Source organism: Dama dama, chromosome 10 (assembly GCF_033118175.1).
Source record: "Dama dama isolate Ldn47 chromosome 10, ASM3311817v1, whole genome shotgun sequence".
NCBI lineage: Eukaryota > Metazoa > Chordata > Mammalia > Artiodactyla > Cervidae > Dama > Dama dama.
The window spans coordinates 11,583,109-11,604,665 of NC_083690.1; the positions used below are offsets into that span (position 1 = coordinate 11,583,109).

At 55.4% G+C, this 21,557-nt stretch overlaps 1 protein-coding gene and 1 non-coding gene across 2 annotated transcripts in view; one reads left to right on the forward strand and one right to left on the reverse strand.

Moving 5' to 3' along the window:
- Nucleotides 1–17: 17 nt before the first annotated feature.
- The window catches only part of LOC133063958 (uncharacterized), a 151,942-nt gene continuing 130,402 nt past the window's right edge, over nucleotides 18–21,557 (reverse strand). Inside the window, exons 56-71 of the mRNA XM_061153893.1 lie at nucleotides 21,333–21,446; nucleotides 21,096–21,224; nucleotides 20,313–20,474; nucleotides 18,485–18,649; nucleotides 14,236–14,404; nucleotides 13,624–13,808; nucleotides 13,314–13,406; nucleotides 12,950–13,154; nucleotides 11,159–11,343; nucleotides 10,980–11,077; nucleotides 8,731–8,915; nucleotides 4,985–5,190; nucleotides 4,704–4,881; nucleotides 3,762–3,871; nucleotides 3,382–3,498; nucleotides 18–3,237 (exon numbers count right to left, since the gene is read on the reverse strand). Coding sequence (XP_061009876.1) covers nucleotides 3,067–3,237; nucleotides 3,382–3,498; nucleotides 3,762–3,871; nucleotides 4,704–4,881; nucleotides 4,985–5,190; nucleotides 8,731–8,915; nucleotides 10,980–11,077; nucleotides 11,159–11,343; nucleotides 12,950–13,154; nucleotides 13,314–13,406; nucleotides 13,624–13,808; nucleotides 14,236–14,404; nucleotides 18,485–18,649; nucleotides 20,313–20,474; nucleotides 21,096–21,224; nucleotides 21,333–21,446 — 2,472 coding nt within the window. The 3' untranslated portion in view covers nucleotides 18–3,066. The remainder of the gene's footprint in view (nucleotides 3,238–3,381; nucleotides 3,499–3,761; nucleotides 3,872–4,703; nucleotides 4,882–4,984; nucleotides 5,191–8,730; nucleotides 8,916–10,979; nucleotides 11,078–11,158; nucleotides 11,344–12,949; nucleotides 13,155–13,313; nucleotides 13,407–13,623; nucleotides 13,809–14,235; nucleotides 14,405–18,484; nucleotides 18,650–20,312; nucleotides 20,475–21,095; nucleotides 21,225–21,332; nucleotides 21,447–21,557) is intronic.
- On the forward strand, nucleotides 17,899–17,970 carry TRNAC-GCA (transfer RNA cysteine (anticodon GCA)). Its single transcript has one exon. It is a non-coding gene; the product is annotated as a tRNA-Cys (tRNA).

Consider the following 21,557-nt stretch of genomic DNA (forward strand, 5'->3'; position numbering starts at 1 on the left):
GGTGAAATGTTTCCATGTGTCTTGTCCATTTTCTGTATAGACTGTACTTTGACTTAAATTTGTTTTTAGTTTTTTTTTTTTTTTTTAGAAAAGAAACAGTTATTAAAGGGGAAAGCAGGGGAGGGATAAATTAGAGAAGTTTGGGATTAGTAGATCCATGCTACTATATATAAATATAACAAGGCCCTGTGTATAGCACAGGGAACTAAATTCAATATCATGTCATAAACTATAATGGAAAAGAACCTAAAAAGAGTAATATATACAGATACACACACACACAGACTGAACCACTCTGCTATACACCTGAAACCAACACAGCATTGTAAATCAACCATATTTCAATAGAAACTTTTAAACGGGAGGATAATTGCTTTACAGTGCTGGGTTGGTTTCTGCCATGCAACGTAAATCAGCTGTAAGTACACATATGTCCTCTTCCTCTTGAGCCCCACTCCACGCCCCCAACCCACCCCTCCGGGTCATCACAGAGCCCTGAGCTGAGCTCCTGGTGCTACCCGGCAGCTTCCCCCAGCTAGCTGTTTACACATGGAAGTGTGTATACAAACGCGACTCTAGATTTGTCCTTCCTCTGCTGTGTCCGCAAGTCTGTTCTCTATGTCTGTGTCTCTATTCCTGCCCTACAAATAGCTTCATCAAGCCCTTTTCCCTAGATCCCATATGTATGCGTTAATATCTGATATTGTCTTTCTCTGACTTCACTCTGCATAACAGGCTCTAGTTTCATCCACGGTTAAATTTTGAGAGTTATGTATTCTAGATATGGGTCCTTTGTCAGGGATGTGGTTTGCAAGTATTTTCTCCCAGGGCTTTGCTGTTTCCTGTCAAAAGAATGGAAGAACAAACAATTTTGATGAAGTCCGATTTATTGATTTTTTTTTTTTCTCGTTTATGAATCAGGCTTTTGCTGTCATGTCTAACAACTCTTCACTAAACCGTACCTGTTGTCTTTCAGAGGTACATGTCAGCCTACAGATGCAGTGAATTTAACAGCTATGAGATGCTTTTAGATTTTTAATATTCCTACTCCAATCAGTTTGGGCAGATTGTATTTCCTGGTAAATACTTTGTTTTAAATTTTATCAGCAAAGTCACCTTTTGAAACCTGTAGTTTTGACTCCTTGTTCCTAGTACTATTTGTGGGTCTCTCTTTTTTTCTCTCTTGAATCATTCTATTGTTCATTTCTTCCTAATTCATTAATTTCCTTCTGCTTTCCTTGGTTTGCACCAGGGGTCAGCCAACATTTTCTGTAAAGAGCCAGACAGTAAATATTTTAGGCTTGGTGGCTGGAGAGTCTTGGTCACAAATATTCCGCATCATGGCACAAAAGTAGCCACAAACAGCATGTGAATGAATGTGCACGGCCGTGTCTCTTAGCACTAATGGACAATTCACAAATGACATTTTCAGGGAGTTCAGTGCTGGAAGTGTTCCATTTTAAATATCACCTGAACTGGGTATAGAATATAAGTTGACAATTATTTTCTCTTAATGCTGTAAAGACTTATTCCACCATCTTCTGTCATTGCTGGTAAGAGAATGGTTATTTGTTCCTTGAAAAATTATCTCTTTTCCATTCGTTTTGGTGGCTTTGAGGACCTCTGCTTGGGTTTTCCACAGCTCCATTCTGATGCGTCATGGCAGAGGTTTGTTTATCGTGTTTGGGGCACACCGTGCTTTTTTGTGGGGGGGGTGGGCGCACCACACAGCATGTGGGGTCTTAGTCCCCTGACCAGGGATCAAATCCACATGCCCTGCATTGGAAGCTCGGAGTCTTAACCACTGGACTGCCAGGGCAGTCTCACTGTGCTTCTTGGATCTGAGAACTTTCTCATTCTAAAATTCTCACTGCATCTTCCTCCTCTCATATTTTCCAGTTAGTTTTCTCTTTTGCTATTAACAACTTACTGACCAGAGACGAATTAATACGTTTTTGTTACCTAAATGTTATAAAATGTTATAGAATATTGACACCTATCAATGTTCACTTACATAACAAATTGCCGGCCCCAGGCATTAGTTTCTGGAAAAATCACCTGGTTCAATAATGCGTTGTCTTAAATTTCCTAAATTTTTGTGCTTATCTTAGTAATCTTTAATTCTAGCATCCAAAAGTCTTTGAGAAGGACTTTCTCCTTGACCAGACTCTACTCAGGCTCCTTAGAACTCTTCTCAACTAGCTCCTGACTTTTGGGCTTCCACGGTCACGTCTTCATCGTCCAGTTTTAGCAGGTCAGTACCTTTATCAGGATCCTCCAGAGCTGATCACCTTGACCTCTGCAACCGGGTGATGTCTGATCTCCCTAGCCTGCCTTCAGCAACAATTCTGTTAGGTCAGCTTAGCCAGAATCTCCCCGACCCCTCATCTTTCCTTTTAGTAATCTTCCATCCACTGACCCCCTCTCCCCCCTGCTCCTGGACTCTAAATGCCCACTTCTCCTTGTTAAGGGATGAGCCCAATCTTTCTGCCCCTACCGCAATGGTCCGTACGTCTACAGCCCCCCAGTAAAGCCTGCCTAGCTGTTCTTTTACGAGTGACATGAACACTTGCTCCATTATCAGGGATCCACTGCCATTGTTTGTTGCAGTCGCCGACATCCGTGTCTGGGTAGTGGGACATGAGCCGTGGGAATCAGACATGACTTTGGTGTGCCAAGGGTTCCCAGACCTTGTCACATCCTCTAAGGGCAGGCCTGTGGCTCTAACTGTCAGCAACTGCCTGACCTCCCCAAACTCTCGTCTCCTACATCAGAGGTCACCAGGCTCGCTAGACCTGGAGTGAAGTGTGGGGGAGTTTGGGGCCTCCTTTTCTCTTTCTTAGTAACTTTCTTGATAACTCCTGGGACTTCCCTGGTCAGAGAGCTAGATCCCACATGCCACAACAAAGACCTGGCCCAGCCAAATCAAAAAAAAAATTTTTAAGTGCTCCTTTGCACATAACTTTGCTTTGCCTCTTAGCTCACTGTACAACAACTGAGTGTGTGTCCTCTTGGCGGAAGCGAAGAGAAAGGAATGGGTTTTCCCTTCGGGATGGAAGCAGGGGGTCAGAGTGCTTGCTGGCGCGTCCACTCACCGCATTGTGGAGGCGGGTCCACGGGCACGAAGCCCCTGGCACACAGGTGGATGTAGACGGCGGCCAGGGTGCAAGCAGGCTGGTGCTCCTGGGTGCCACAGGTGTCCCGGATGCACAGGCTGAGGAAGGGTGTTGGGTCCACCTGAAATCCAGCCCCCAGAGTCAGTGTCCCTGCCCACCACGCCCTGGGGAGTAGCACAGAGGAGGGGCATAGGCTAGATCAGGGTGAGGGCCTCCTCTGTCCCGCGGTCTACCCGCTGCGTGGCCTCTGTGGCCGCACACTTACCACTCCGAAGCAGCTCGCCAGGCTGGAGTGGGGGTCGTGGAAGAAGGCCTGGCAGGTGGGGCTCTGTTCCAGGCACACCGGCCGAGTCTTCTCCACGGCTCTGCAGTCACCAGCCAGCTGGGGGCATGAACCCAAGACTCAGGCCTCCTGCCTGGACCTCTGTCTCCTGGGCGGCTCCACTGAGTTCCCCAGCCGAAGCGGGGGACCACCACCCCATCAGCCTAGGATGGAGAACCTCTGGAGCCCCAGAGATGAGGTCCCCGCGCTGCTCAGGTGCATGGCCAATCGACACGGATAGTTCCCTCTCTACCCCCAGCCACGGCATCCTAGTGATGACGCCCAGGTCCGTGGAAGGGTGGGCGGGCTGGCCCGCAGCTCACCTGCCAGGCCTGGGCGAACTCCTCCAGGCTGCTGGCCAGCGTGCCATCCGGAAGCATTATCTCATTGCTGGCCTCGTTGTCATTGGTGCCCAGAAGGCCGGCGGACAGGCCTGTGGGGCAGGGAAAGGCAGGACGGGCCGTGAGAGCCCGCTGGCCAGGGTCGGGGGCATGGCCAGACCCTGTGTCCTCCAAGGCTGACCTCCCTGAACACCAGCCCTGGCTCTGAACCTTCTCTCCAGAGGGAGAGGAGAATAAGGACTGTGAGGGAAGCATTTTTTCCCCTCCCGGGACCTTCCCTGTCCACTGGCCCTCTCTCCCGAGTGGCGGGTCAGAGCCCTGGGCTCAAATCCTGGCGCCGCTGCTCATGGCTGGGGACATGGGGGTGAGTAAGTTAAAGTGGGTCACCTGTCCCAGGGGACAACAGTGGGGGGATCAAAGGGGAAGGAGCTGACCATGCATCATAGCTCCTAAAACAGGGCAGCAGTCAACCAGCCGGTTGTGTCCAGAGCTGTACACCCCCTGGTTCGATCCCTGGGTCAGGAAGATCCCCCCTGGAGGAAGGCATGGCAACCCACTCCAGTATTCTTGCCTGGAGAATCGCATGGACAGAGGAGCCTGGCGGGCTACAGTCCGTAGGGTCGCAGAGTCGGACATGACTAAAGTGACCTAGCATGCTCATGCTCCCTGAGGTAGGGGCTGTCCCAGCACTGAACGTGATCAAAGCTGGCAGAGATGGGCTTTGAGCCTCTTCCAGTTCTGGGCTGTTCTGATATCCGCTCAGGTTGTAAACCCCAAGGACCAGCAGAGGCCCAGGAGCATCCCTGGGCCTCCCACCCTCCTCCTCCCAAAGACACAGAGTAACTGCCTGCTGGGATCTGTCCATTTCGGCCCCGGAAGCTGACTGCACCGACGTGGAGGCTGCCAGCGGGGGCCCAGACCCACCATGCTGCCAGACGCTGAGAGTCAGGCCGCAGAGGCCGGCACGGACATCACAGGTGATGGAGACGCCGTCCTCACTGGTCAGTTCAATCCTCGGGTCGTCCTTCCCAGTCTTGGCGGGAGGCAGGTCCCCGTCCAGACAGCTCTCCCCGGGCAGGGAGTTGCTGTACAGTCTGTAGGTCTGTGGGCCAGACAGGGGCTAGGACAGGCTCCACAGGGCACACGTGTGGACATGGCAGGAGAAGTGTCCGGGCGACCTTCCCACCCCGCTCGCGCAGGCTCACCTTCAGGCTGGGGTACAGGGCAAGGATGGTGTGGTCCAGCCCCACGGTCAGCGAGGTGAGCCCCGAGCCCGCCCGGTTTAGCGTCAGTGAGAAGGTGTCGTGAGCAAAGTCCTGGGCCAGCAGCAGGCTGCCACAGTGGTCACCAATGCCCCACACCCGGCCGTCAAAGGTCACCACGTACCTGGCCCCAGCCACCACGGCGTGGTCTGGGGAGAGGAAGCAGAGGCAGGGTGAGTGGGGCCCGCTGCGCCGGCTGCAGTGGGGGGGCCCTGAGCCCACAAGGCAGCCCAGGGTATCCAGGGCCTGCTCCTTGGCTGGTGTCCTCAGGGGCAGCCCACCTGGGGAGCAGGGTCTGTCTCCAGGAACCCCAGCTTCAAGACAACTTGAGCTCGAGGGACGCCCCGAGGTGAACGGTGTACAGCCAAGTCGGCAACAAGAAGGAACCGAGAGGTGATGCACGTTTTAATACAGAGGACCCTTGGAAACTCCGACTGAGAAGCCTGGGCACGTGTTACATGATTCCTTTCATACAAATTTTGTAACAGGCAAATCCCCAGAGACAGAAAGTGGACTGGGGTGTAGTTGAGGGATGGGGACAGAGAGCTAAGGGATGCAGGGTGTCTTTTTGGGGTGAGGAAGGTTCTGTAGTTGACCATATTGATGGGTGCACACCGGCCACTGAATCAAAGACTTTAAATGGACAACCTGCAGCCTCCCAAGGTGACAGAAATACTCAGAAACAAATGGGACCTAATCAAACTTACAAGCTTTTACACAGCCAAGGAAATCTTAAACAAAATGAAAAGACAACCTATAGGATGGGAGAAAGTGTTTGCAAACTATGTGACCAACCAGGGCTTAATTTCCAAAATATAAAACAGCTCACACAACTCAATATAAAAAAAACACCAAACCCAACAGAAAAGTGCACAGAAGACCTAAATAAACATGTCTCTAAAGAAAAAATAGCCACCAGGCACGTGAAAAGATGCTCAACATCATTAATAATTCAAGAAATGCAAATCAAAACTACAGTGAAATACCATCTCACACCGGTCAGAATGGCTGTCATGAAAAACTGCCAGTAAATGCTGGAGAGGACATGGAGAAAAGGAAACCCTCCTACACTGTTGGTGGGGATGTAAGTTGGTGCAGCCACTGTGGAAAACAGTGTGGAGGTTCCTCAGAAAAGTAAAAATAGAATTACCATATGGTCCAGCAATCCCCTTCCTGGGCATATATCCAGACAAAACTCCAATGCAAAAAGATACATGCACCCCTGTGTTCGTAGCAGCACTATTCACAAGAGCTGAGACATGAAAACAACCTAAATGTCTATCTACAGATGAACGAATAAAGAAGACGGGGTCCATGTATCCAGTGGAATATTAGCCATTGAAAAGAATGAAATAATGCCATTTGCAGCAACATGGATGGGCCTAGAGAGGGTCATACTGAGTGAGGTCAGGTAGAGAAAGACAGATATATCTTATATGTAGAATCTTAAAAGTGATACAAATGAACTTATTTACAGAACAGAAACAGACTCACGGACTTAGAGAATGAACTTATGGACACCAGAGGGGACGGGTCGGGGAGGGATAGTTAAGAGAGTTCGGGATTGACATGTATTGGGCTGGCCAAAAGGATGATTTGGGTTTATCTGTAAGATGTTACAGAATGAACTTTTTGGCCAACCCAATACATACTACTATATTTAAAATGGATAGCCTACAAGGACCTACTATACAGCACGGGGAACTCTGCTCAATATTATGTAACCACCTAAATGGGAAAAGAATTTGAAAATGAGTGAGACATACGAATGGGCTTCCTGGATGGCTCCCTGGTAAAGAATCCGCCTGCCAATGCAGGAGATGCAGGGTTGATCCCTGGGTCAGGAGGAGCTCCTGGGAAAGGAAATGGCAGCCCACGCCAGTATTCTTGCTTGGCAAACCCCATGGACAGAGGAGCCTGGCAGGCTGCCGTCCATGGGGTCGCAACAGTCGGACACGACTTTGAGGCTAAACGAGATACACGTGTGTGTGTGACTGAGTCACTTTGCTGGCCACCTGAAACCAACACAACACTGTCAATCAGCTACGCTCCAACATCAAAGGAAAAGTCAAACGCCGCATGATGTCACTTGCATGTGGGATCTAAAATGTGGCACAAATGAACCTGTCTACAAAACAGATTCAGGGACACACAGAACAGGTTTGCTGTTGCCAAGGGGGAGGGGACGGGGTTGGGGGAAGGGTTGAGTGGGGGGCTGGGATTAGTAGATGCAAACTGTTATATGTAGAATAGATCAACAGTGCATGTATGCATAGCATAGGGAGCTATGTTCAATATGTATGTGTAGCACAGGGAACTATATTCAATATCAATAACCACAAGTGAAAAGGAATATTTTTAAAAAGCATATGTATATGTATAACTGAGTTACTTTGCTATATAGCAGAAATTAACACAATATTGTAAATCAGTGACATCCATACTTCAGAAAACAACAAAAGGATTTACACCAGGTTCCACAACTTTGCCTCCAAACTGAACTAACCACATCATTTTATTTATAAAGATGAATACAAATGGTATTTTCCCATTTGTCTCTCATTTCTTGTCACCCTTGACGGCAGGTTAGAAGTTGTTGAATTGTACCCACAGTTCAAAAAAGACCTGAGTAGCAGGTGGATTGTAACCTCACTGAAGCTACGGCAAAGAGACACGCTCACTATTTAAAAAAAAAAAAAAGCACAAAGGCTCCGTCCCACAGGAAGGAGGGGCCACTTGGGCCAGCCCTGCCCTCTTCACAGCGAGCAGAAGGTGGCCCGAGAGAGGGCAGTTCTGACCCACCGGGCCAGCAGAGGAGCAGAGGCTTGGGTAGGGAGCAGATAAGAGAAGCCCCGTCTGTTGAACACACACCCGGGCCAGCCCATGATGGCCTCACGAGGAGGGTCCCTCCATCAGGTGTCAGAGCTGAAGGTCACAGGCCGACCCCAGGTCACACACATGGAACCCGGGGACCAGGCTGCTTCTGGTTGCCCTGATGCCTGCCAGACAAGTACCCCTGACTCTGGCGGCTCCCACCAGCCCGTATTCCCACCTGTCCTCATCGGTGCGATCACAAGACCCCCTAGGCTACACACCACTCCTTGCCAAGCCCTGCCCACCGACTTGAGACCCTCCGCGGTGCCAAAGGCACACGCCCGTTACCTCCCAAGTGAGCCATGTTGCCCCTCCGGGTGGCGGAGAGGTAAGACGGCTCGCCAATGTACACTCGGAGGAGAGAATGCAAACTCCCAGGCGGTCCCAGCCCCCGGAGCTGTGTCTGCTCTGGGCCCTGCCTCTGGCTCCAAGTCTCGCCTGACAGTCTGGACTTGATTAGTGGCCTTCCGGCTGCAACTGGAGGTCTGTTTTATGTTTTCCCTGCAGAGTCCCCCCCTGGAGAGAGCTGGCCCGGTCCTCAGCCACTCGCCATGCCTCCATGCTGGGCTTCAGGCTCAGGCTTTGACTTTCTGGACAAATGCCTTGGACCCGCAGCCCAGCCCTAGTCCTGTGTGGTCCTGGGAAGCCCAGTAGCCTCGACACTCAGCCTGGGAGTAGATGGGCCCAGCACCATGATGCTAGGGCGTCCCTATACTAGCAAGGGACGGTCCCACTGCCCATCAGTCCCTGCCAGGTCACGCCACTGCATCCCAAAGGGCAGAGGGGCTCCCAGAGAGGAGGGGCGCAGGACTTACATCCAGAGGGGGCCCCCAGCAGGCCGCGTTTGAGCCGGTAGTACTCAGCCAGCATGCTGGTCCTGTAGAGTGCTCGGAGCGGCTGCAGCAACAGCTCTTCCACCAGGTGGCTGGTCACACAGGCCACGTCCAGGGGCTCGTCCCCTGCCGGCAGCATTGGCAGCGTCACCACCACCGAGCAGTCCCTGGAGGGAGCACAGAGGAGCTGGGAGACCCTGGCACGAAGGCCTCCTGACCCTTCCCAAAGTGCTTGATGGCCCAGGCCTCAGAAAGTCAGCTGGCCTTGGTGGGGTGTCCGGAGAGCAACGCAAACTCAACAGGCCAGAAAGGAGCGCCATATCACCCACTCCCAGCACAGCAAGCGGAACAACAGCCCCAAAGATGCCCAAGCCGCTGAAAGGCTACATCACCTTAGGTGGCCAAAGGGACTTTGTAGGTGTGACCACACTAAATATTCTGAGACAGGTTAAACAGTGGAATCACAGTGGACCTTGTAAGAGGCAGGAGGATCAGAGGAAAGATATAAGGACCAAGGTAAAAGGGGAGAAGATGCTACACTGCTGGCTTTAAAGATGGAGGAGGGGCCACGAGCCAAGGAAAGGTGGCCAGTAGAAGCTGGAAAAGGGAAGGAAAGAACCTGAAATTCATTTTGAAATTCTGACCTCTGGAATCACACGATAATACATCTGTGTTGCATTAACCCACTGAACTTGTGGTAATTTGCTACAGCAGCCATAGGCAACTAAAAAATCTCTAAGCCGAACCCCGTACCCCAGTCACCCCCCCTTACTTAACCACAGATGAACCCTCCACCCTTTCAGTCATCAAAGCCAAAACCCTTGGAGTCATCCCCGGCTCTTCTCTTTCATCACCTAGATCCAATCTGTCGGCCAGTCCTACAGGCTTGTTCAGAGTCTGACTGCCTCACACAACGCTATGGCTGCCATTGCATGGTGCAGCCACCTTCCCATCTTGCCTGGACCATTCTCAACTGGGCTCCCCACTTGTATCCCCCGCTTCCTGACCCCAGTCTTTATTCTCAACATGGGGCCAGAGGGATCTTATTAAATGAAAGGTAGAGCATGTCCTTCCTCAGCTCAAAACCTCCTGTGTATTCCAGAACCCCGTTATCTCCCTGACTCCTCCACCTTCCACTCCAGCTCCCCTCCTTGGCGTCCTTCATATTCCTCCAGCAGCAGGTGAGTTCCCACCCCCAGGCCTTTGCATCAGCTTTGCCCTCCTCCTGGAACTCTCTTTCCATGACCACACCCGGCTCACTTCCTCGCCCTTCAAGCCGTTCAAGGCTCAAATGCTGCCTTCTCACTGAAGCCAACCATGGCCTCACTCTTTAAAATGCCCCCATCGGCGTCTTCCCTTGCAGTCCAGTGGTTAAGACTCTGTACTTCCACTGCAGGGGGCACGGGTTCCATCACTGGTTAGGAAACTCGGATCCTGCATGCTGTGTCACATGGCCAAATTAATTCATTAAAAGGTTGATGTTTAAAAAAAATACAATGCCCCATGTCCTTTTTTTTTTCCCCTGTGACATTTAGATAACACACTAGCTCAGGGGCTTCCCAGGCAGCACTAATGGTAAAGAACTTGCCTGCAATGCAGGAGACATGAGAGACATGGGTTCGATCCCAGGGTCAGGAAGATCCCCTGGAGAAGGGAATGGCAACCCACTCCAGTATTCTTGTCTGGAAATTCCATGGACCGAGGAGCCTGGTGGGCCACAAAGAGTCGTACATGACTGAGGCAACTTAGCACGCATACCACCCAAAGGTGGGTAGACTATGGTCCGTGGCCAAATCCAGGCTCTGTCCTGTTTTTGGACAGCCTACAAGCTAAGAATGGCCTTGACATGTTCAAAGAATTCTTAACAGAAACAAAAGACCAAGGCTATATCAGGGGCCACCTAGCTACAAAATCTGTACACTGTACACATCACTCTCAGGCCGTTTACAGGAAGGCTTGCCGCCCCCGAGGGGCAGATAACCTCGTCACTGTCTCCCCAGGCAGCCAGGGGAGGGCCAGAACCTGTCCCACTCACCACTGCGTCTGCAGCGTCTAAAACCCCACCTGCTCGGAGAGAGTGCTTGTAAAATATCTGCAGAGAGAAGAACAGACCTCAGTTTCCTGATCTGTAAAATGGGGATGAAAATGCCTCCATGGCAGGGCTGGCAGGGGAGCGGGTGAGGTGGAGGGTGTGCCTGGCGTGGGGCAGGGCCTCGGAAGGGGCGAATCACCTGGCCGAGAAGCTGTACATGTCCAACAGGGGTCTGCAGAGCCGCCTCAGTGCCCGTGAGAGCGCAGCGTCAGCCCAAGACAGCATCTGGTGGGCGGCCTGGACGGGGTGGGGGCCGCGAGAGCGGTCAGGGCCATCCCCGACCATGAGGCCGCCTCCCGCCCCCGCGCCCCACCTCACCAGCTCCAGGGCACCCCCTGTGGCCTCCAGTGCTGCCCCGAGGGGCCCGGACCCCCAGGTGCCCGGCGTCCCGGACACCCAGGCCTGTAGCTGCCGCAGGGCCGCCTCCGCCCGCTCCCGCCACACGTCGTCCAGGGGCTGCACCGTCACCTCCAGGTAGGCGTCCTTCAGCGTGGCCAGGGGCCCTGCAAAGGCAGCCACTGCCCACCGTCAGCCACCTCTTGGGCCTGGCGGCAGGTGCAACGCTGCTGGCTGCCTCCCAGGCCCGTGCGGGGAAACCAGCCCGCCTCTCCCAGACGACCCGGGCCCCCAGCAAGGAAATAGAGCCTGCAACCTGGAATGAGGTGGCCGCACTGGAAACTGTGGATGTCAACCCGGCAGGCTCGAGACTGCCCGTCTGCAAGGCCTGTTCACCAGGGCGGTCCCTGGCTGGATTCTGGGGGAGTCCTACCATTCCCAGACCTGATGAGAGGGCCTCCCTGGGCCTGGGGTGCAGAGACAACACCCCTTTTCCTTCTGCAAGTCTGGGATGTCGGTCTGTGCCAGGCAGGGGCTCCCACCTGACCGCCCAGCAGTGAGAAGGCTGGGTGCGGGGCCTCTAACGTGCTCCCTTGGGCAGTTATGTCTGACATGTGCTATCACAATCTGAAGCTGGGGGCGCTGAGGGCATCCTGTGCGCCCCCACTGGGGGACGAGTCTGGGAGCTCGTGGCGGGGCGGGGGGTGGTCTCCCTGGAGCCTCCTCTACGCCTGTCCCTCCGTGGCCTGGCTCTGTATCTTGGCTCTAAGGCTGCAGGTGCAACTCCAAGCTGAGAGCCGAGTCCTAGTGAGTCATCCAGGCCAGGGTGGCCCTGGGATTCTGACTAGACGCACAGCAGGGGTGAGAGGACGCTGAACGGCCAGTCTGGCCCGAGCACCAGCCAGTCCCGGGATGGTCGCCCTGGTGCTGGGCGGGGTCCTGGGCTCCCCCACTGGGCCAGCTCTCAGCCCTGGTGCTCCCAGACCCTGAGAAGGGCTGGAGGGTCCCGGTGTCGCCAGGAGGGAGCTAGGGACAGCAGCCGTCATGACCAGCATGGCCTCTCTGGTGCTTATCACAGAGCCAGAAAGAGGCCCTGGAATCTATAGCAGCGGGCTTTGCAGAAATAAAGCTGTACGCCCAGAAGAATTCTGAGACTGAAGAAACTCGGGTAGAGGTCCCAGAAAAAATAAGGCGGTGAGCATGAGGGATATGAGCTTGGAGACATACAAGAATGGACACAGCTGGCTTCCCCAGTGGCTCAGTGGTGAAGAATCCGCCTGCAGTGCAGGAGACGCGGGTTCGGTCCTCAGTCCGGGAAGATCTCACACACCGAGGGGCAACGAAGCCCGTGCACCACAACTACTGAGCCCGGGAGCCGCAAATAGAGTCCATGTGCTGCCAGCACTGAAGACCCCTCACCCCAGAGCCCGTGCTCCACCACGAGAAGCCCGCGCACCGCAGCTAGAGAGCAGCCCCCCGCCCCGCTCACTGCAACTAGAGAAAAGCCTGCCCCGCAACAAAGATCCAGCACAGCCAAAAACAGCACTAAATCAATAGAATTCTTCTTTAAAAAATGGACACGGCTCCCCGAGTCTGAAGGGTGTAGGTCCATGAGAAATAAGGCAGAGGGCTCTCAAGGAAGTTGGGGTGCAGGCCCACTGGGAATCCGGTGGCCTTCCTGCTTGAACCAGTGCCCCAGGCCAAGTGTGAGGGGTCAGGCGTGGATCGGGGGCATGGTCACACACACCAGCCCCCCACCGCCCCTGCACTCACGTTCTAGCTCCTTCCGCAGCTGCTCCAGCCCCGCCTGCAGCCTCTCCAGGGAGAGTGGCATTTGGTGGGTGAGCGCCCGCCCGGCCGGGCTCAGGCCCCACAGCGCGGCCACTGCCCGGCCGCTGTCCCGCACGGCCCCCAGCCCCACCTGGCACAGCCGCAGAAGCGGGCTGGCGAGACCGTCCAGGGCACCCGCTGGCTGCACCTGGGTGGGGGGGAACGGAGGCCGGATCAGCGTGAGGGCCTGGGCCCACCCGCACCCCTCGTGTCCTCAGAGGGGGCCCCAAACAGAGCAGAGCAGTGACCCCGTCCAGCCCCACACTCCCTCCCTTCTCCAGTGATACCCCAAGTGCACTCTACCCACCAGGCGCTGGAACCTTCTCACGTAGGCGTCCAAGCTATGGATCCTCTCCTCCAGCCCAGCTTGCACCTGGGACCCGAGAGCAGCCACCCTGGACTGTGGACACAGAAGCACAGGCTGGCCCCCCAGGAACGCAGCAGGCAGAAAGCTCCCGATGCCAGCAGCTGGGCTGCCGACCCGCATGCCACGCTACGGGCTGTCTGCCTCCGCTTTCCTTGGCTCCACTGGACTCTGGGAGCCTGGGCCTGTGGCCTCAGGGTGGGGCTCAGGCTGGGGTGGTAGGTATGGCAAGCCGCACCCCCAGCCATCTCACCTCCACGTGGCCCAGCAGGGTCCCCTGGCAGCCGCGTGCGGTCAGGCGGAGGCTCTGGCTGGCAGCCTGCAGGGTCAGGCGAACCAGCGGCTGGACGGGCTGCCCTCGGTCCCGGAGCAGGGCCTCCACTTCCGCCGCCCGCCTGTGGGCGCAGGCCCGCAGCAGCACGCTCTCCTCTTGCCTCCCTGGGGCCAGGAAGGGACCTGCTGTTGAGCCCAGGATTCATGCATCCGCCTCCCAGCTGCCCACTCCTCTGGCACTCCATAACCTCCTATAGCTCCCCATTGCCCACAGGCAGAGTCTCAAAGGCCCTGGGGCTTGAGGGTCTCAAAATGAGTTGCCTACATCAACCTTCAGACCCCCCCTCTAGACCCAAAGCCTGGTTTCTTCCCCATCCCCACACCCACCTCTGATCCAGACCTTCCCCCAGCCTTTCCTGGCATCACAGTCAATCCAGGTGGCCATGGAGAGCTCCTCTCCTCCTGGCTGGGGGTGGGGGGCCGTGAACCCTACCAGGGTTGCCTTTGACTTTTGAGCTCACAGCACCCCAATCTCTGACTTCTCTTGGACCAAGCTGAGCCCCACTGAGCCACACCCAGCGCCTCCACTCACCTTCCTCGTGGGCCACCGAGGCCTGGAGGCAGTTTGGGGCCCGAGACACTGACAGCCTCACTTTCTCATCCCCGTCGGCCACGCTTCCCTCCATCTGGACCAGGCTTCGAGAAGCGGAGCTGGAGACGCGGCCCAGGAGGCCAAGCCACTGAGCTTTGGGGCCACGGAGCTGGGGGAGGGGGGCAGAGGCCTGAGTGGGACCTGGCCCGGGCCCCTGCCCCTGCCATCTGCTGGCCCCAGACCTGGGGAGAGGTGGCTGGGGAGACTGAGGTTGAACCTTCCAGGGGAAAGGCAATGCCCACCCCACCCCATGCCTTCAGGAGCAAGTGCTGGGTCCCCTCACCTGAGGACCCTGCCACAGGCCTCAGCTCATGCTCACTTGCTCACTCGTGTCCAACTCTCTGAGACCCCATGGACTTAGCCCACCAGGCTCCTCTGTCCATGGAATTCTCCAGGCAAGAATACTGGAGTGGGTTGCCATGCCCTCCTCCAGGGGATCTTCCCAACCCAGGGATCAAACCCGGGTCTCCCACACTGCAGGCAGATTCTTTATCATCTGAGCCAGCAGGGAAGCACAGGGCTCAGAGTCCCTACCGGCTGCATAAACGCTTATTAAAATCCATATCCAGGGACCTAACTGCGCACGGACATGGCATCCAGATTAAGAATTCCTGATGCTCAGGCCTCACCCCAGAGATTCTGACACAGCTGACTGGGGGAGGGGCTGGGCACTGGCATTTCAACATCCGCAGCACCTGGGTGTCTCCCGCTCCCGGCGAGCTTTTCCCTATCTGCAGGAGAACCACTACAAATGTCTCTGCAAGGTCAAGGAGACCTTGAGGGTGGCACCTGGCATTAAGGCCAGGCCACTGAGCAGTTCGTCCCAGCCCCTGGAGCCACCAGCCGAGAGGGGAGGGGACACAAGACAGGTGGTTGTTCAGTCACCAAGTTGCGTCCCACTCTTCACAACCCCATGGACGGCCAGTGGAGCAACTGACTGGAACAACTCAAGATATACCGATAAAATAATACCGAATGTGCATGCTCAGTCATGTCTGACTCCCTTGCAACCCCATAGACTGTATGCAGCCCTCCGGGCTCCTCCATCCATGGGATTGCCCAGGCAAGAACACTGGAGTGGGTTGCCTTTTCCTTCTCCAGGGGATCTTCCCGACCCAGGGTGGGGCAGAGTCAGGAAAACCCTCAGCGGCCTAAAGGGAAGGAACCCTGAGGGAGACCCTTCAGGGGGAGGGGAGGCAACAGGCTGGCTGAGATGCAGGTGTGGGCGAGGGGAGCCCCTCAGGCCTGAACTCAGCTGCTCTGTATTCTGGTCCAAATGCTGCATCTCCCAAGCTGTGCAGCCCAGAGTCACCGTGTTACCCTCTCTGGGCCTCCGTGTCAAAATCTGTAAGATCAGACGTAGAACAGTGGTTCTCAAAATTTATTAGGAATCAGAATGCGCGTGTGTGTGTATGTTTGTGTGAATGTGTGCGGGAGGTGTGTTATGGGTTGAATTGTGTTCCTCAAAAAGATCTGATGGAACTCTAACCCTGGTGCCTGTGAATGTGGTGTCATTTGCATGTCTGTTCTTTGCAGATGAAATAAACTTGCGATGAAGTCATATAAGGACACCTAAATCCGATGACTGGTGTCCTTATAAGAAGGCCGGCGGGGGGTGGGGGGGTGGGGGGGTGGACTTCCCTGGTGGTCCAGTGGCTAAGACTCCAGGCTCTCAGCGCAGGGGGCCCGGGTTCAATTCCTGGTCAGAGAACTAGATCTCACATACCACAACTAAGACCCGGTACAGCCAAATAAATAAACAAATAAAATATTAAAAAAAAATACTGGAGGTGATTGCCATTTCCTTCTCCAGGGGTCCCAAGTTCAATCCCTGGTCAGGGAACGAGATCCCACATGCTGCAGCTAAGACCCAGGACAGCCAAATCAATAAAAACAAATAGTAAAGAAAGAGAAGGCCATGTGCAGACAGAGGCGGAGATTGGGATAACGAAGCAACTCCTGGATTGCTGGCGGCCCCTAGCAGCTGGAAGAGACAAGGAAGGATTCTTTCCTGGGGCTTCTAGAGGGAGCATGGCCCTGCTGACATCTTGATTTTAGCCTTCTAACCTCCAGAACTGTGAAAGAAGAAATCTCTGTCGTGTTAAGGCACTGACTTGGTGGGTAATTTGTCAGCCCTAGGGATCCAATTCAGGGAGCTCGCAAAGCATGCAGTTTCGAGTCTCCTTCCAGCATATTTCTGAGTGGGTAGGAGGGGTGGCGCCCAGGAATTCCTAGGAGATTTCACAGTGCTTGGGCAGTGAGCCTGGTGGGGGGTGGGGGAGCAGGCATCTGCAGACCACGCCTGGGGTGCTCCTTGCAGATGGCCTTCTGCATCTGAGCTCTGTCCTAGTCAGAGTGGCTGGGGCCCCAGCAGCTGGGGTAAGTGCCTGCCCCCCCCCCCCCCGAATTTTGTCCCTCTTCTCCATCAGGTTGGTGTGAACACCAAACCAGGCTGGGAAAGCCCTCCCCAGGCCATGGACCCCAAAATGGGGCAGAGAGGGTGTGGGCAAGGGAGAGGAGGTCAAAACCAGCCACCCACAGGCTTGGGATGGAAGCAGAAGGACCACCCGCTCCCTGACCACCCACTGAGGGGAGACGTGAACCTTGGGGCACTGGGATTACACATGCGGGGGTGGCTGGCGGCCTGGCGGGCCAACGGGGAAATGAGAGCCAGCCTTGGCAAGCCTCAGAAAGGAAAATGCTTTTGAAACCATCACAGCTCCTGGGCTCGGAAGCAGGGGCTGGGTGAGCTCCAGACACAGAAATGCCTCATCCCGCTCTGGACACTGGCAGGAAATGCCCATCTCATGAGCACTTCCTGTGTGCATGTGCCGTGCGAACTCTGTTTCTTTTTCTTCCCAACACTTCTGCAGAGGAGGTGGGATTTGTTCCCATTTGACAGAGGAGAATACTGAGGCTTGTAAAGGGAAAGTCACCAGGCCAAGGTCAGGGAGACACAGAGATAGGCATATGGCAGCACTGATGGGGCACCTACTCTATACCCATGCTGTGAGGGTGGAGAGGAGGGGTGCCCAGAACCCTACTGACCACCTTGTGAAATATATCTGACCACCACTTACAGGTAAGGAAACGGGGCTCAGAGAGGTCCCTTTCCAAAACCATTTGGCCAGATGAGGGCAGAGCAGGTATTGAACCCTTTCTACCTCCCTGGGCTGCCAGGAAAGGGAGAGATAAGAGAAGACTGGGCCAATAAAAGCCAATAATAACAGCATCTGGGGTTTCCCAGGTGGTGCTGTGGTAAAGAATCCACCTGCCAATGCATGAGGTGCAGGTTCAATCCCCGGGTTAGGAGAAGATCCCCTGGAGTAGGAAATGGCAACCCACTCCAGTATTCTTGTCTGGAAAATTCCGTGGACAGAGGAGCCTGGTGAGCTACAGTCCATGGGGTCGCAAAGAGTCAGACACAACTGAGTGAACAGACACACACAATAAAAGAAGCTAATACTTAGTGCTGGCTTTGTACCCGGCACCGTTCCAAGCAATATACACGTTCACATATTTAATCCCTACAATATTAATCCCATGGGAGGTAGGATAGGTGCAATGATTATCCCCCACTTTACAGGTAAGGGTGAGATGGCTTCCCTGGTGGCTCAGATGGTAAAGCGTCTGCCTGCAATGCAGGAGACCCAGGTTCAATCCCTGGGTTGGGAAGATCTCCTGGAGGAGGAAATGGCAGCCCACTCCAGTACTCTTGCCTGGAAAATCCCATTAACAGAGGAGCCTGGTACACTACAGTCCATGGGGTCACAAAGAGTCAGACACGACTGAGCGACTTCGCTTTCATTTTACAGGTGAGGAAACTGAGGCACAGACAGGGGAGGCAAACTGCTAGCTAGGAAGAGGTTGGGCTGGGATTCAAACCCAGGCAGTCTGCCATTGCCTCTTGGTTACAGGAAAGGCTGGTGTTGGGGCAGCAGAGGAGCTGTTTTGTCTCGGGTTGGGGGGTGGTGGGAGTAGGGGGGCGGGCAGGCTCAGGGTTGGGAGGGGGGCGGTTCCACTACAAGGAAGCTCAGCGCCACCCCCCCCCCCCCCACGCCTTGTGCCTGCCTGCAGTTCCAACCCTGGCCACTAGATGGCAGGGCTGCCCAGTCAGTGGTGGTCCACCGGCGGGACAGGGCCAGACGGCCATCAGGGTATCTCCCTCTGGGGCCGGCAGCCACCTTACCTCCAGCTCCCCGGAGTAGTCATGCGTCCGGGGCCTGCTGTGGTTGCGGAGCATCAGGCTGAGGTGCAGGCCGTGCTCTGGGTCTGGGGCGAGGCCCAGCTGGCATCTGGAGTGTAGCAGGAGCTCACCGCTGCCCAGGGTGTGCTCCCCGGAGACCGCGAGGGCCTGGAACGAGGAGGCGGGGGTGTCAGCGGTCAGGGGAGGCGCAGGGGCAGCTTCCTCTCGCTAGGCCCTGGTCCAGGCGCCAGCCCCTCACGCCAGGAGTCACAATAGCCTATCCCAGCCTCCACTCCTGCCCCAGCCTATAGCCCCTCCTCCATTTTACCTTTAAAAAAAATGCAAATCAGACACTGTCCCCCTGCTCAAAGCCTCTGTCTCCCCATTGCACTTGGAGGAGAAGCTGGTCTCCTTGGCAGGTCCTGTGGGTCTGCATTATCTTCCTAACCTCACCTCTTTGCTCTCTCTGTAGAAGCCGCCCTGTGTTCCTCAAACATCTATAAGCATGCTCTGGCCACAGGGCCTTTGCACTGGCTGTTCTCACTGCACTCTGCATTCATCCTCTCTCCCTGCTTCATTCTTTCATAGCATTCACTACACCTGTCTTGGTTATCTTCTTCTACCCACTGGACTCTTTGGGAGGGCGGGCACCTGGTCTGTCCCTTTCACCATCCTTGTCCCTGCACCTAGAACAGAGCCTGGCATAAGTAAGACCCACAAATGCTCCCTGAATGGATGGACAGATTGGGGGCTGGCAAACTTCGGCTCATGGGTCAAATCTGGCTCACCACCTGTTCCTGTAAATACGTTTTTATGGGGACTGGCCATACCCCTTCATTTACATGTCCTCCACGGGGGCCTCCACGGCAGAATGGCAGACTTGAGTGGCTGAAACAGAGCCCATATGGTCTGCAAGACTGAAAGTATTTACTGTGACTTCCCTGGCGGCCCAGTGGTTAAGAATCTGCCTGCCAACGCAGGGGACATGGGTTCAGTCCCTGGTCCGGGAGGATCTCACTTGACACAGAGAAACTAAACCTGGGTGCTGCAACTACTGAAGCCCCGGTGCCTAGAGCCCATGCTCTGCAACAGGAGAAGCCACCACAGTAAGAAACCCGGAACCGCACCTAGAGAGTGGCCCCTGCTCGCTGCAGCTAGAGGAAGAAGCCCTCACACAGCAACTAAGACCCAACACAAACAAAAATAAATACATAAATATTTTTAAGTAAATAAAATATTTACTATCTGGGCCTTTGCAGGAAATGTTTGTGGCCCCCGGGATTGTTAGAGAGATGAGAGGGTATGGGGAATGGGAAAGGGGAAGGATGGATGGATGGATGGAAGGGAGGGAGGCTGGAAGATGAGGAGGCAGGTAGGATGAAGGAATGGATGGATGGATGGGAGGATGGGTTGGAGGGTGGGTAGATGAATGGCTGGCTGGCTGGCTGGCTGGAAAGATGGGTAAAAGGTGGGTGGAAGAAGGCAGGAAAGACCAATCAACTAGCTAACAAACTCAGGGGAACGTTGGGGGAATAGGGGTCCCAACCCCTCCCCCTAACAATAATGAAAACAGCAGCTTGGTTTACATGTTGAGCACTTTCCTGGTGCCACATCTTAAATCTCCCCATCACCCCACGTGCTGGGACCAACCACATCTCCCACTCCTCAGATGAAACACCAGAGGCTCAGAGAGGAGAGAGTCCTGCCCAGGGCCTCATGCAGACTCATGATGACCGCACCTGGCTCCCTCACTCACACCCCTGCCCTGGGCGGGCACCCTCCTCTGTCTTCACCGTCGGGTCCCTGGGCCCTTCCCCGGGGACAGACTCACCCTGGGCAGGTGGCAGAGCCCCAGCTGCAGGGAGTGGCGCAGCCAGTGGGCACGGTCGGTCTCCACGTCTCCCCGGAAGCTCTGCGTGGGGCAGGGGGCCCCAAGGATGTGCTCCAGCATGGCCTCTGCATGGATCTTGTCTGGGAGGGATGGCTGGCGCCTCTGGAAGGAAGGAGGCATCTTGGAATGGGGGTCTTATCCCGGAAGAGAGAAGGAGACCCTCACAAGAGGAGAGGAGGTGCCAGGAACCCCATCAGAGCCCCAGGGAGCCCCAGAGTGGGCGTTTACACTCCGGCCAGGACCTCTGTTGGGAGGCTGAGGGGCTGTGGGCCTAAGGAAACCCAGAAGGGACAAGGGCCCTTCCAGGCCAGCTGCCCTCATCTCTCCATGGCCCAGCCCCTGCCCCAGGCTCTGCAGAGCAGCACTCAGCCCATCAGGAGCCCCAGGCAGATGGTGACGCTGGGGAGACCTTGACCCTGACACCTCTGGGAACCTGAGCTCCCCACCTCCCCCCACCCCTCCCCACTGGGCTCACCTACTCCTCGGTCTGCTCCCTGAGTGCCTGCCTCATGCTGGGCACCTTGCTTTCCTGACCTCCCAGCACTGTCATGACATTACAGGATGATTGTACCCATTTCACAGATGAGAAAACCGAGGTTTGCAATGGAGAAATGAATTGCCCAGGGCCCCCCAGCACAACGAGTACTTACATCCAGGACCCTATGGCCCCAGAGTCAGGCACTTTCTGCAGCTGGTGGGGCCACCCAGCTTCCCAGGCCTCACCTCATACGTCAGGTTCTGCTGTACCAGGCGTCCGTCCCAGGACAGATCCAGCCACTCACTGAACACAGCTGGGGTCTGCGTTAAGGCCCCACAGGCCCTGAAGGCGCCCAGGCCCCAGGTGTCCTGGAGCTGACAGGGAAGGAAGAGGATGGCGGTGTGATTGGGGCGCAGGGGGCAGAACAGGGCCCGGGGTTTGGGGGCACCTGGCGCCAGGTCGGGAGGGCAGGCGGTGCATACCTGCCCAGGGGAGGCAGCCACGCAGCCATCCCAGGAGGCGCTCTGTGCTGAGGACCTGTTGGCCCAGGTGAGCTGCAAGGCCAGCGGCTGCCCTCCATTCCAGGCAAGCTGTACCTGCGTGGAGACGCGGCCAGCGGCAGGTGGACGGGAGCGGGGGACGGAGGAGAGGCTGAGGTTCCCCCGTTTGTGTGTCGGGGTGGGGAGGTAAGAGGGAGGGAGGGGTGC